Source organism: Parasteatoda tepidariorum, chromosome 4 (genome assembly GCF_043381705.1).
Source record: "Parasteatoda tepidariorum isolate YZ-2023 chromosome 4, CAS_Ptep_4.0, whole genome shotgun sequence".
NCBI classification, from domain to species: Eukaryota; Metazoa; Arthropoda; class Arachnida; order Araneae; family Theridiidae; genus Parasteatoda; species Parasteatoda tepidariorum.
Window position 1 is genome coordinate 80,187,360 of NC_092207.1, and position 14,170 is coordinate 80,201,529.

A 14,170-nucleotide genomic window follows, 5' to 3' on the forward strand; every position below is an offset into this window, starting at 1 on the left:
GCTGGTATTGGCAAGTGGCATTAAAAACAACAATTATTGAAGAACAATAATTAATAATTTTTTGACGTTATTCACTGATCTATAAGTTACTAGACTTCGTAAATGATCGAGTAAACCCCTCGAAATTTGCTGCTCAAAATAAGCCTAACGATATAGGGGGATTATATGGTTAGGCTTAGCTCTTACATTAAATGTCAATAGGTGTGAATGCCTTATCTTCTCCTCTACTGGTATGGAGTAAGAAAAAAGAAAGTTTATTGGTTTAAATTGAAAACATCATATACTAATATTTAAATGAAATATTTACGAAGAAATATTTCATTTAAGTGTGACACGATACACTAATATTTGATTGATTACATGATATTAAAATTATATTTTGAGAAAAAAATTTTACTGGATGATTGCTGCAGTTGAAAGTGATGAGACATAAAAGTTTGCCAGAAAGATGAAAGTAGCAAATTTGGACCATGCATTCTTTATAAGGTAAAAAAGAAAGAAAAATGAAAAGTTTCATTTTGACATTTTCCAATTCTTGGGGTGATTGCCTCAACTGAAAGTCATGAAAAATAAAAGTTTACTTAAATGAAAGAAGTTAGAAATTTCGATTGAATGTTCCTTATCAGATAAAGGGAAAAACTAAGAAAGTTTTATTTTCATATTTTATTATTATCTGAGTAATCACCCCCATTAACAATAATTCGAAACAAAACTTTCCAACCAAATTAGACGCTTCAAACTATAATAATTTATTCCGTATCCTAAGGATACATTTAAAAAAAAAATTATTGGATACATGATAATTATTATGGTAATTAGCACAATTGCTAATTGCGGTAATGCTAAATAGCCCGTTTCATTTAATTGCCATTAAATGTTTGACACAGCATTGCCGAGTCTGATTCTTTTACTATTAAACTGCGAAAAATTGGTGTAATACAGCAAGTGGAGGACAATATGATACCGCGATAAGGTTGTGTTGACGAACCAATTGACCGCCGATTTGTCCTAATTAAAATACTAATGCCGAGAAACTAGGGCAATGCTGCCGAAGGCAGTAGGTATCTTCATAAAACCATGAAGCGTTGAATTAATGCAGATGTGAGACAATGCGATTGTGGAACCGCGAAGTGGTGAGTTCGTGCAGGCGAAACAGCTCGTCGCCGCAAGCTGCTAGTACCATATAACCGCATCAGTTCATCGTATCATTAACTTAAAAATTACAACTAATCAACTTCTCTTTTGAAATGCAATGTTTTTGTAGAATAAATAACAATGTTTGGTTATTTAGTTACAAATTATTGCTTCCATTTTAATCACTAAAAATATTAAATTTTCTTCTTACACTTTATAATTAAAGTTCAGATATCTTTGAATTTTCTATTTCCTTTCAGCGTACTTAATCGTTACTTTTTTTTATTTCTAAATTTATTACTAGTACTTTCCTAAATCAAAACTTTTTACTTATCACTTAGCGATTTAAATATTATCCATAAGTAATATAATTGAGTATACTTCAAGAAGAAGAAGAGCGCTGACACCCACACATGTGACCTACTACGTCAGCGCCAGCTGATCGGTTATAAGCAAAATGGAGTGTTAAAGCTGAGATAAGTTTCTTCTTATAAGTTAGAAAGTTAATTAACTTGAAGTTAATTATATGCAGTGCCGTATCACACATTAAATTTGTTGAAATGGAATTCTTTCTCGTCTACATCTTTTATTTAACTTAGTCTTATTATTTACTTATGTAGTTTATTGTAACCATGATGTATTTTTGTTTTGTGTACCTGGCAACTTCGATGAATAATTAGTTCGTTATATTCCACGTGGCTTCGTGCCTGTCTTTGTGTCAAACAAGAAAGATTTTGAGAGAGAATTGAAATCTTTGTGAAAGAATGTAAAATGTGTAATTTAAAGGAATTGATACTAGATGGGCTTGGCTTACTCGAAATAGAATGGAAAGAACAATTGTTAAAGTAAACAAATGCCACGTTTCGATCACCAATCAGGATCGAGATACCCACACTACGTCACTTGCAAGTATAGCATTGTGTTTTTGTAACTTATGAATATTAAAACTGCAATTTTAAAACCATACCTTGAACATTTTCCTGGTTGCGCTACTAATCACATTATCAAGGCTAAACTTTGCTTGTAACTCCAGTTAAGTTACTGTTTAATTTCAGTCTTGGAACAACGTAGTTTTCGAGCTATTTTATTTCGTTTAACATTCTTAAAGGGAAAGATTTATCAAGTATATCCATAAGTTAGATTTTAATTTACCTTTTATTATAAAAAAAATCAATTCTAATGTTATCCGTTAAAGTTAGAAATATTTTTAAAATCTAATAGTAATTATACATCATAAAAATTACTGTAAACAGTTTCTTATTTACGAAACTTAAGACAAAGAACAGAAAGATAAAGACTGTATTTATAAAAGTTATTGAGAACAAAAATTCAATAAAACATCAGGATGAAAAAAATTTTAAAAAAAATCTCATATTATTTTTTATGTAAATTAATTTTTTACTTCATTTTTCTTATAAACGCTACTGAAATACTAAATATTGTAAAACGAGGTGTGCATTAGCATTGAGAGAGATCTGTTCTAATCCCTAATTGTAAAGTTTATGAGGAAAATTAACTATTGTTTGAGTTACAGTAAGTTGTATGAACACGGATTTATATAATTATTAAACAGCCAACAAACGCGATATTATTTTATTTAATTAATGAAATTTTAAACACATAAAAAGGCAGGTAATTTTTAAACAGAGTTGAGACTTTTTCTACCTGCAAGATATTGATAACGAAAAATTTTTTAATACTATATCGGTACTTACGTATTAACGCAACCAGGCCAAAATTCGCATAAATCGCCAAATTTGGCGTAGGTAGAAAAAATTTAAATCAATTTGTTTTTATAAAACAAAGTATTTTATAAACAAAATTATAAGCATATATTTTAACAACCTTTTAGATTACATATTATTTCGACATCACATAGTGCATTATTTCTCATAACAAATACAGTTTTTTATATTATTTTGTTTTAAAATATAGAATAGCAATTAAACCCTTCCGGTTTCGAATTTAAATAAGTTGCAGAATTATTTTTTCGGCGGAAATCTTTTGGCTATTGCTTTTAGCACTGATTGAAAACCGTCTTCGGTATAATTCCATATCCTTGTAACAATTCAACAGCATCTTTTCCACTCACAGGCAGATCCCAAATACCCATAATTAAAGTATTTCACGGCATTCAATCTAACCAAGCAAAATAATTTGTTTACGAAAAACCACGTATAACACGTAGGGTTGCCGTAAGTAGGGTCGCCAAAATTGACGATTTATGCGAATTTTGGCCTGGTTGCGTTTATACGTAAGTACCACTATATCTTTAGAGTTACCAAAAATGAAATGGAATTCAATTTAGAAGAAAAAAAGACGCACGTAAGTAGCTAGGATTCATTTAAAGTATTAAATTCTTGGTTTGTTGATAATTTTCGTTCAGTTTTGGTTAAACCCCGTTTCTGGTTACTATGATGTTCGTCGCTGTGTTTACTTTCGATGACTTTACTTTCGGATTACCGCAATTTTTATTAAAAGTTATGGGATTTATTTTTGGTTTATTTTCATCTATAATGATTTATTTTCAAAAAACCAAATGGTAAGAGGAGCACTTGATTACCCCACAAGCTGTAAACTATTACCCCACATTCTATACTTTTTGAGTATTCGGTTTCGAAAGTTTCGGTCAATTAAATAAGCCTTACTGAATGTAAATAAGACGAGCCCTGAGTTATATGAATGGAGGCGACACTTGACACTTGACACGGACACTTGAAAATAAATTCATAAATTGTTTATTTTCGTCAATAGAGTCAACCTTGTTTATAACACGTGAGAGTGCCATGGTGGCTCAGGGGATAGAGAGTTCACCTCCCAATGAAGTGACCCAGATGCGAAATCCAGCCGTAGCTCATTAAAAAGAATTTTGCCCTCGGCTCGCACCGACCACAGTGGCAATGCTAACATAAAATATTCTCAGTGGTAGGATCATAGGTTGGAATCTCCTTAGCACTAAGCAGATCGTGTGAGGTTTTTGTAATTTTACTCTCCATGTAACGCAAATGCGGGTACTTAACAAAAAGTCCTCTGTGAATGCTAGTTTGTCCGAATGCTTGATGCCCAGTTATTCCATTGTCTTCTGGGTTGAGTTCAAAATTACGAGGCTTCGGAGTTGAACAGTAGTAGTCGTAAACTCAGAATTGGGTCGGTTATTCAAAGCCGGTTATAAAATAAAAATAAAATATAATTCGTGAGGTCGTTATGATTATTTTACTAATTTAGGAGATTAGCGAGAAAGAAAAAAAAAACAGAAAATTCACGGTTATAAAAACTTCATATAAAATAGAATTCACTTTAGTTAAAGGTTAAAAAGAGCTTAATTTTTCACTTAATCAGAAAAAATGGTGGGGATAAAAAGAATGAAGAGTAAATATTATAGGAAAAATATAAAATTTCTAACACACATATTAAAAAAATTAAGTATATGGTATTTTGATGAGATTTATTGCAATTATTTTAAATTTGTTGGTACTTATCAATTTAGATGGCACAAGTAAATTTAGCTATTTTGTATATTTATTTACGTATTATTAAATTTATTCAAATAAAAAAATTTTAAAATTTTTTAAAAAAACAAAAAACAGTCGAATTTACTATCTTTTTACTGTCAACTTCATCGCTTGCACCGTCGAAATGGTGGATTTGTCATTTGATAGAAATAACTGTACTATTCAAACCTCTTTTGTGATAATAATGGACTTTAGATAGTATAGGCATATAATATACTATTATAAAAAAATTATTTGTACGAATATGTTTCGATTTCAATTACCCTAACGTTAATCGCAGATATGTACAAAGTTTGATATAAGTGCTCGTTATTTTTTTTTTTTTTTTTTTTTNTCCGGAAACATATTTTGTATACTATCCTATGATTCTTCAAAAAAGTCACTGAACAGATTAGTTAGAAAAAGAGAGAGAGAGAGAGAATAATCGTTTTAACATGTAATATTTAAGTTACGAAACACTTTCTTATTTACCACATATTGCGAATATCGTGTATCGCAATATCCATTTTTTCTAAATCTGTTTGAAAAAGGATCACCCTAGTGCAAAAGGTGAGTAAAAAAGCACTTTCTCTGGTAAAATATGTGTTTATTCTAATAAATCGGCAAAACATTTTTCATTTGTTTATTTTTTAAAGCTAGATATATTTTTATTCGACTGGTAGTCAGAGGTCGTATTATATCTCATTAAGAATTATTTTCAATAACCAATAAGATGATTTGTGGTTACATTCAAAGACTCAATCAAAATATGCGAAACATTATTTACTGATATAATAAAAAGCAGATGCGCAAACGTTTCCAACTAATTCAAAAATTGTTGCAATTGACAATCCTAACCATAAATTGAGATTGCCGCCAACGTGTGCGAAAAATTCAAATTCCGAAAAAGTAGCCTTCTGCGAATAAATGGTGTGATCAAGCGTTGCATAATGTATTTTCAATTTTATGCGAGATTTTGTAGCAGAGGCATCTTTCCTTTTTCGATAATATAAATTTGGAGAATAATTTGAATAAGAGACGTTGTGTTCAGATCCGTCACCGAAAATAATCTTCATATTCCACACATCGTATTCATAAGTGCATTCTGGCTCTAGTGGACCAAGGTGACTTTTCCGATAGCTTACATTCAATGGCAATAAAGATGAAGAAATTAGTAAATCATAAAATGTACTAACGCAAGGCAGTGGACATTCGCAAATTGAGTTCTTATCACTCAACGAGTCTAACATTCTACGTAAGCACTTCATATCTATTTCACTCTTTAAGTCACAAATCCGCTTACCTTCATGCGGCAAAAGAGGATCAACACAACAGCACATGGATAAACTATGAAGATGCATGCACGACAGCATACAATCATACTGACTCTTTTCCATTGCATTATCTTTTTCAGTATCATACTCTCTACAGCCATCTCTGTAAGGTTTGGGTAACCTCTTGTGGGAAACCCTAGTTACAGCTACATCGGTTTCGAACTCAGGACTCACATTTATTCCATTTTCTTCTGGATGTGGAAGTTCATTTTGGTTATGCACAACTAGACGTATACCAGAAGCTTTAGTTACAGATAAATATTGTTGTTCCTCGATGTTTAATTCCATTTCTAGTTCTTTGGCTGGTTCTATTTCGTTTCCACTCTTGTTTTGGCTTGATTGTCCTCTAAAAGTGTAACAGTTTCCAAACTGGAGGCTTTGGTAATAAGTAAAATCCTTCTCACTACACGGATTTGATTGAAAAGTGCATTCTGTGAAAAAATCGTGGAATAAATGACCGTAACATTTTCTGCTGTGTGCATCTAATTCTGCATAGTCTGTCAAGAAATCCTGCGCTTTAAATCGATAATCTTCATCAAAATATGCAAAATCGGACCATGTACCGTATAGAAAAGTCTCCGGAAACATAGGTCTCATAGGACGCTCATTTGGTCTTATATAATCACCTATCGGATATGGAAATTCATCTTCGATACACTTTTTCCAAGGTTTGTTCCTACATGTGGCATATTTATTTTTCATCCTATTCAAATTACAGATAGTCACAGCAGGAAATAGGTTATCTCTGTTCGATTCCACACTCAAATCAATTAACACTGGATAGTTAAAATACACGCGAGAAAACCTATACGCCTCATATATGCATGAAGAAAGAGTAACAAGTAAAAGAAGAATCCAAAAACATTTCTGACCTGTTGCTTTCGCTTTTCTTATTTGGGAAACGGCTGGAATAGAGGACTTGTCAGAAAATATTGTCATTAAACTGAATGAAGTTAGATTTCCTTTTGAATTTCCGTTGTAAGAGAACTTTCGAGGCTTTTCGTCGGAATTTTCAGCTGTGGGGTGCACTTCAGTGTGTAATCCGATTTTACTATCTCTCATCATTGTGGATTAATATAATGAAAAGATATTTACAGAAATTTAAAAGGGAAATCGAAAACTAGTTACACTTACAAGAGTTCAGGCAAGCAAACCTTGGTATTAATACAAAAAGTAAACTATGGTGAGTAATTGCGTGATAGCTATGAATGACTTAATGAAGTTAATTGCTTGAATAGGACATTCATTTTTTTCTAAAATTGTTGACGTTTCCTCTCTTATTAAATTATTAATGAGCATTTTCCTAACTCATCGCTCATAAAGCACTTAGTCAAATTATTGTCGTTTTCCACTGTAGTCTTTTGCGTATATTGAACTGTTTTTTACCATAAAGTTGTTAATTATGGAAAAGATCTATAATGCATTTATAATCGTAATTATACTTTTTTTTATACAAGGCTAATTTTTTCAACTCATAAAATACTTTTCGAACCTTTGTAAAACCAATGTTAAATATTCTCAGTAGAAGTCATAAATTTTTATTTTTGGAAAGTGAAAAAAAAAAAAAAAAAAATTTAAATTCTGACGAGTCATAATCAATGATGGTCAGGGCAAATGAGTGAAAAGTATTGCTCGATGCCGGTATTACCCAACAATTAATTTTAATAAAACCGATTTATTGTGCAAAACTTGCACACAAAAAATACAAGATGTAAATAAAACTGAGTGGCATTATAAATTTTTTTTAATGATATATTAAGAAATTGTAATAAAATGTATACTCATTGTAAAGTATCTTTACGTGGAACTTTTGTTTAGAACATTATCCTGAAAAGAGGTGTGAAATATCTAACTGTTTCATCTTTAAAAAAATAAATAAATAAATAAAAAACAGTGAGAGATTAACCTTCATGACTTTTGTTCTATTTTTCAGATTCGTGCGTACAAAGAGCCTATTCTAGTAGTCTAATGTAGACTTCAAATTTGCTTATTTATTGCTAATTATTAATTAAGTTTCAACATCTGAAATAAAAACGCAATTTCTCTAAATCAAAATACCTTTTTACGATGGATTTAGATTTTTGACTGCCAAATAGAAAGGGGAATCATTGGAACCCTATTTTCCTTTATTGCGAAAATATGGCCCAATGGTTTGGTCAGCAGAAGAGTCTCAGAAGCTTGATCCCCTTAAACTTAATTGCATTTTTTTATTTAATTCACCATATCTCGGAAACATTTTAAGCTAATCGACAAATTTTGCGCACAATTATGACATTCGTTTATACAAAAATTGTTCCATGAAAAAAAAANAAAAAAAAATTTATTTATTATTATTTTATTCAACAATGATTGAAAAAATTTTGAATAGTAAGATATATAATTACACTTTACATAATTTTAAACTACATAATTCTAAATAGCAAAATCAAAAATTTGAAAGAAATTGGTTAAATAGTTCCTCAGATATAAAATTTAAGAAAAGCCGGAATATTGAAATTTTAATTTTTCTAAAACAGTTAGCGGACAAGTGAACAGAATAGAAAGATAAAATTATTTAAAACTGCGTGTTGTTAGATTTTCCAGTTAAAATGATTAAAAGGCAGTTTCTTAAAAAAATTCGTCGAATCAGGGAAGGTTAAATAAATGGCATTTTTTATTTTGTTCGCATTTTCTGGACATTTTCTTTCTGTAAAATTATTAGACACAATTTTCTTTTTTTTTTTTCGAAATATTTTTTTTCTCAAGATTTTGGGGATCGAAACTGAAGACCCTCTGGAATTTTGTAAAAAATATCTATTTAATATGCGGCAATGCTATTTTTTATATGCCTGAACTAAGGCACTAAACATTATTTTGTGCTCCACTACTTTCACGCTAACTATTAAGATATATATACTTTCAGTGAACTTTTGCATCAAAGGTCCAAGTTCATTCACAAATCTTTGGAAAAAGGCAATTTTTTTAGACTTCGGCTTTCGGTTATCAAAATCTACTTGTGTTCTTTACTTTGTGTTCTACTACTTTCACGCTAACTATTAAGATATATATACTTTCAGTGAACTTTTGCATTAAAGCTCCAAGTTCATTCACAAATCTTTGGAAAAGGGGAAATTTTTTTAGACTTCGGCCTTCGGTGATCAAAATCTACTTGTACCAACAAGGAAACACAAAGGTATATATTTTGTGAATGCATACTAACGGGTAGCATCTAAAAAAATCAACATATGTGCGTGTACAAAGCGATAAAATAAAAAAAATTAATGGACCATTCTGATCTTCACGTTCTAGGACTCAATCTTAATGGTTCGAGGGGAGACCTCAAATTTACTAATTAATTGATGCAGACGATATTTTACGGTGCGAAATCTGACACAAAAACGTACTTTCTCTGACAAACAATTTTGAAGGATTCCGATTTCTGAATCCCGAAATATTAGGGGTATTGCAATATGTGATATGGTTCCCATAGTTTGATCAAAAGAACGATCCAAAGTTTGGACCCCTTTACTCTAATTTTACTTTTTTCGTATTTACTTTATTCGTATTTCGTCATATCTCGAGCATTTTTTGAGAGAATCGAAAAACTTTTGAACACAATTATAAAATTCGTTTATCCAAAGATATTTCCATGCAAAAAATAACTATTAATAAATATTATTTTTTAATTATTTCATTTAATAATTGTTAGAAAAATTTTGAATAGTAAGTTACACAATTTTTTACGTAATTTTAAAAAATGTAATTTCACATGGCAAAATACAAAAGTTAACCGAATGCTGTCTAATTGTTCCCGAGAAATCGAACTTTAAATTACTTTTTTAAATAAACGTTGGCGATAGAATTCTAAAGTTTAGACAAGTTCCAAGTAAGAGGAGCAATTTAAACCCCCCGATCCGAAAAATAGTTTAAAAGTTTTAATTAATGGGTTTAGGAAAAATGTTTGTAAAATGATTTTTTCACATTAGTTTAACATTAGTCGTTGTTATGAATAAAATTATAAACGATTCTGCTTAAGATTTTATCAATAGTTTTTTTTTTTTAATGTTTAATTTGTTACTAGTTCAGTCATCAACTTGAATGGCATGTGGATCGGTGCTACGTCACCAAATTGGCAAGTCTAATATTATCCGAAACCACGTGTTTACTTTGTACATATTTGTGCTTTTAAAACGTGTTCCGTGGGGTAATAAGGTGCAACTTTTTTTTCAAAAACTTAATAAATCGTTCCAAAAAGTAGGAAATTAAATAATTTATAAAATTTTAAAAAACAAAAACTTTTCTTCAGGTCTGCACGGAAAAGTAATAAATTAAATATTGCGTGTAACTTATAAAAATCGAGTTTTATATAGTCTTGACTAATTTTCCATGTATTACGTTTATTTGACATGAAGTTTTATTTTAAAATGTGTTGCAAGATTTTCTTATAAAATCTTACAACTCATTATTAACGAAAGCAGATGTAAAGTCTGTGGTGTTCGAATAACAATAATAATTCCTTTAAAAATCTTATTTAAAAAAATTATTGTAACACGTTTTAAGATAAGTTTTGCATAAAATGAACAAGATCCCTGGAAAATGAGCCGCGACTATATGAACTCGATTTTTATAAGTTACACGCAATATTTTATTCATTAGTTTTTTGTACAAACCCATAGAAAAGTTTTTTTTTAATTTTTTAAATTAAGTTTTTTTTGTACTGTATTTGAACAACGTAGCTCTTAAAATTTTTACTTTACAAGCTACGTAATTAATTCCTGCTTTCTTTTTTATTCCATTTGCTTATTCAATTACTTTCATCCATTTTTTTCTACATATATTTATTTATTTGTACCCTTATGTTCTTATCTATTTATAATGATATCCAAATTTTCATGTTGCTTGACAACTAGGGCAGTTTGTTGTGACAACTTTTTCCACCCATTGTTATTACTAATGTATAATTAATAAATATTTGTAAAGCGCTTCATTTGTGGCAGCGCATTTAAATGATTTAGCTTGCTCTCAATAACTAATGTTAATGCTAATTAAATAGAAATCAAAGCTAATAACTACATTCCTCGTATATATACCTACATAAACGTTTTTTAACATAAAGTTTTTTATTAAAATACGTACTCATTATATTTATTCGCTCGTTTATTAATGAGCAGTCAGATAATTAGTGCATTACCTTTTTTTTGTATGGAGCAGAGTGTATCGCAGAAGAGGATGTTTAACTAATATAAAATAATAGCAACAAATATGAAGTCCATTTATTCTTTAATACATTCATAACGACACAAAATAATACAAAGTTGATAACATTACAATGGGATACCTGCAAGTGACGTAGTGGGGATATCTCATGCGTGATTGGTTGTTAAAACGTGACTTTGTTTATGTTAGCTACTGTTCTTTCCATTCTCTTTCGAGTTAACTTACCCCATAAAGTATCAATTCTCTTAAGCGATACATTCTATAATCTTTCACAAAGATTCTTTCACAATGATTTCAATTCTTTCATTATATATTTCTTACTTAACGCAATGACAGGCACGAAGCCATGTATCGAAGTTGCCAGGTACACAAAACAATAATATACCACATGTAACAATAAAATACTTACACAAATACTAAATTTATGGAAGAATTATATTTCAACGAATTCAATGTGTGATAAGACCCTGTATTTAATTAACTTCGCGTTAATTAACATTCGAACTTATGTCGAAAAATTTAGCTCAACTTTGACACGCTGTTTTGTTTATTGACGATCAGCTGGCGCTGTCGTCATAGGTCACATGTATGGGTATGTTTTATCTTCCTCTTCTCGAACTGAAAGTACCCACTTGTTTCATTTAAGATCCATTATCAAGTTACGACACAATCAGTATAAGTGTATATTTCGGGTTATCCCCACAAGAAAGCGTTCTAAAAGTGTTCTAAGTGTTGCATCGGTTTTTATAATTCCAACCCTTCCTTTCAATGTGAATATTGGGATTTATTTGCTTTTTTCTAATGATTAATCATATATACTAATAATTTCAAGACATTTATAATGTTTTAACTTCGGTAGTTTGGTCAATATATCTGCACCCATGGCATTTGTATTACATGCGTAAGAGTGATATGGTGATTTTCGATAGATTCTCGAAGAAAATATTACCTAACATCTATATGTTTTGTTCGTTGTTACTTAATGCGTTGTTACATCTATGTGTTTTGTTTGATTATGATGTAGATGGTTTTCAGATAGTTTTAAAGCACCAGAATTATACCAATTATCGTATTAATTACGAAAATTATTTAAATGTAATTCATTGCAAAAATACAGTTCTTTTAACATTACTAGCTAACTACACATATTCAAATTCTGCTGAAAACAGAGCTACAACTTTTAAGATTCTCATGAGATTAAACCAGTAAAAAAAAATTTTTTTAAAAAGTAACCAGTTTTAGGTCTTTTATCATCCTCTCAGTTAGATCAATCAGATTCAGGTTAACCAACAATTTGTTCATCCTTAGATTTACACATTGGTCTATAATTTTTAGTTAACTTATTTTAAGCTGAAAAATTATTGCTGTCCTTGGTGATGAAGAAAGTAATTGGTAATTGAATTCCAAGCAGAGCAAAAATAAATAATTATAAAACAGATGCTAGGTTTTAATTTAATGTAATTGTTGTAGCTATGTTGAAACTCCACGAAGTTTGGAAAACCTGGCATTGTCCGGAAATTTAATTTTAAAAAGAAAAGTCCGGGAATGCTCTACCCTTTTTCAGCATAAACTGAAAACGTCCTGGAAGATTCTGATTATTTTTCTCAAGGAAATATTGTGTCAAAAAATATTTTTGCAATATCATTAGGCATTACCACAAATATTGTTACAACTTTTGCTTTTGTCAGAAATTTTCCGGTGGTCAAAAAGTGTATTGCCATTATCTAACTTTAAATCTATGTTTTATTCTCGCTTATTCATGGAATGTGTCGGAATTTTAGAAAATAATGAAGGCGCATATAAAAATAACTTTTAATTTAATACTTCGACCATGCCACATTNTTTTTTTTTTTTTTTTTTTTTTTTTTTTTTTTTTTTTTTTTTTGCATCTTCAGTTTTCTTTTTTTTTCTTCTTGAAAGAGATCAATTTGTAATAAACCTGAGACGAATGAGCAACTATAATTAAAAATAAATGCACTCTTTTTACCAGAAGAATCGACATTCCGAACGTGATCTTTATAATTAGGTAATTAGCAAAAATAAAGAGCTACTTTAATTGTCGATTTAACTCATATTTTAAGAGTCCGTTTTATCAACACGTTTTTGGCAATTTCTTCCTGTTAATAAATACCTCTTTTTTTTGTAATATGCGTTTTAAATAGGGAATAATTTTTAAAAAAAGTAATGGTTCGAGATGCACTTTTTTCTTATTTATCTTATATAACTTTTAGTGTCCCTTGCATTAGTAGTGTAAGCTAGACAACTTTTTCTACATCAGTATTACTTTTAACTGCCACTCTAGAGAAAATATTGCGACTCTAGTAAAATATGTTAAATTTTAAATTTTGACTGGAGAATAAATGTCAAAAAAAATTTCCTCCATCGCACATCCTAATGTATGTCTAAAGAGGCTAATTTTTTCTTATATTTTTAAAACTGCACTTGATTTATGCTACAAAAGCAAAAAAAGTACTAACTTTAAATCTTCTTTTAGAAATTTTAAAAAAAATTACTAAAAGTACGCTTACACGTTTGTATAATTTTGTTGTTTGCGCACGTGACAAACGCCAACAATTTTAAAGTTTTGTACTAATAGCGTTTAAATAGTATTGTTTAAACACATTATTGCAGGCAAAATTTTAATAGAGTTTTTTTCTTTCATTATAAATCAAATAATTATTAAGAGATTGTTTGAAAAGATATGTTTTAACCTATGATTTTATTAGAAAAATCCTTGATGTAATCAGAGTTTAAATAATATTTGTAATGATTTTTTTATAAAACGCCCATTGTCTCCTTATATACTACTTAACTTTTTCACTTTATTTTCTCTGCCATCATCGGAAAAAATGAATGCTCAGAAGTAATGTTTCAAGTATCATTCTTAAGATGGGTAGAAATAGAAAATATTTAACTCAAAATAATTAAAATTTCAACTAGGAAATATTTTTGATTGATTAAAAAATGTCTGTTTCATCTTTACATTTCGAGCCATTTTGAGAAAATTCTAAATTT

The 14,170-nt window shown here is 29.7% G+C and overlaps 1 protein-coding gene across 1 annotated transcript; it reads right to left on the minus strand.

The window, feature by feature from the left end:
* Positions 1–5,404: 5,404 nt before the first annotated feature.
* Positions 5,405–7,024, minus strand: LOC122269274 (degenerin-like protein asic-2). The gene has a single exon (XM_043041513.1). The coding sequence runs from the start codon at positions 7,022–7,024 to the stop codon at positions 5,405–5,407; it is 1,620 nt and encodes a 539-aa protein (XP_042897447.1).
* Between the last annotated feature and the right edge of the window lie 7,146 nt (positions 7,025–14,170).